The 1,304-nt window shown below is 37.2% G+C and overlaps 1 protein-coding gene across 1 annotated transcript; it reads left to right on the forward strand.

Moving 5' to 3' along the window:
- Positions 1–649: 649 nt before the first annotated feature.
- On the forward strand, positions 650–1,034 carry LOC121965960 (ankyrin repeat domain-containing protein 45-like; the record flags this gene model as incomplete). The annotated part of the gene is made up of 2 exons (XM_042516066.1): positions 650–817; positions 949–1,034. Coding segments are annotated over 2 exons (254 nt in total), but the record flags the coding sequence as incomplete, so codon positions are not given.
- Positions 1,035–1,304: the final 270 nt, after the last annotated feature.

The following is a 1,304-nucleotide window of genomic DNA, read 5'->3' on the forward strand; positions in this document are numbered from 1 at the left end:
ATGCCTTTTTTGTATTTTAAATTGTGGAGAAAAACAAAAAAAAAAACCAAAACCCACCTTTAATCTTTTAACCCAAATGATGTGTTCAAAGGACCATCGGAAATTTAAAAATCCAACGATATTTCCCTTTTTCCCCTTCTTTTTAAAAAATGTTTCTGGCTTTGATAAATGGTGTAATTTTGGTGATTTTTAAAGAAAACATGCCCACCAAACCAATGGTATATTTCTTTAACAATCTTAGGTAGAATAAATACAAAATATCTAAAGCTGTATGTTCCTCCTTTTAAGCCAAAATAAAAACATATGTCCCTCCCCACTTTTTCAAAATAACTGACATGCCACCCTCTTTTTGTACCAGCCCCTCCCCTTTCATAAATATTGAACAGTCCCCTAAGTCATTAAATAAACTGGACTGCACAGATGTCCAAAACCTCTTCTTGGAGTCCAGCTTGATGCAATTAAATGTGAAATAAAGTCCAATTACGATTATCAGGAATTAGACTGTTCAAAACTGGATTTATTATTATTACTCTTATTATTATTAATTGTTTTTTATGTAGTCAAAGTTGGGTTTTTATTTGCCCATGTTTAGTTAAAATAAAGTGTTTGTTGTGTAAAAGTGTAAAGTTTGACACTGTGTGTCCTGCAGGTTATTCCTCACTGCACCTCGCTGCTTGTTGGGGACACGTGGACACGGTGAGGACTCTGCTTGAACTGGGAGCCGATACACAGGCTGAGACCTTCAGAGGGGAGAGATCTGTAGACCTGGCTAGTAAATACTCCAGGACTGACTGTGAGGACTGTCTCCTCCTGGCCGGTGTGTGTGTGTGTGTGTGTGTGTGTGTGTGTGAGTGTGTGTGTAGCTGATGTTATGGCTTTATCTTTGGCACCTGTAATAAATAAAGATGTGTAGCATTTTAACCTGCCTGTGTGTTCCTCTCTGTGCAGAAGCTAAGCAAGACTTGATGTCATATGTAGCCTTTGTCACAGACCTGACCTCTGACCCCGAGAGGAACCTTACCAAAGAGGAAAAGGTAACACATTTCATTATATTCAGAATTCAGAGCTATTTATTAACCCTTTAACACCTGGAGTGACGTCAGTTTTGCACACATGCACACAAGATGTTTATGTCTACCTAAGTTTAATTTTATACTGCCTGTGTGGGTTACATTTTCTTTTTTACTCACTTTATTTTATTTGAACATTGCATCAATGCTAACAAGTGTATTTTCTGCCATTTAATTATTGTGGTCTTCATCAGTGCTATTCTTAACTATGTGTTTCTCCTGTCTCTTCTGTAA

Source organism: Plectropomus leopardus, unplaced genomic scaffold (assembly GCF_008729295.1).
Source record: "Plectropomus leopardus isolate mb unplaced genomic scaffold, YSFRI_Pleo_2.0 unplaced_scaffold22526, whole genome shotgun sequence".
Classification (NCBI taxonomy): Eukaryota; Metazoa; Chordata; class Actinopteri; order Perciformes; family Serranidae; genus Plectropomus; species Plectropomus leopardus.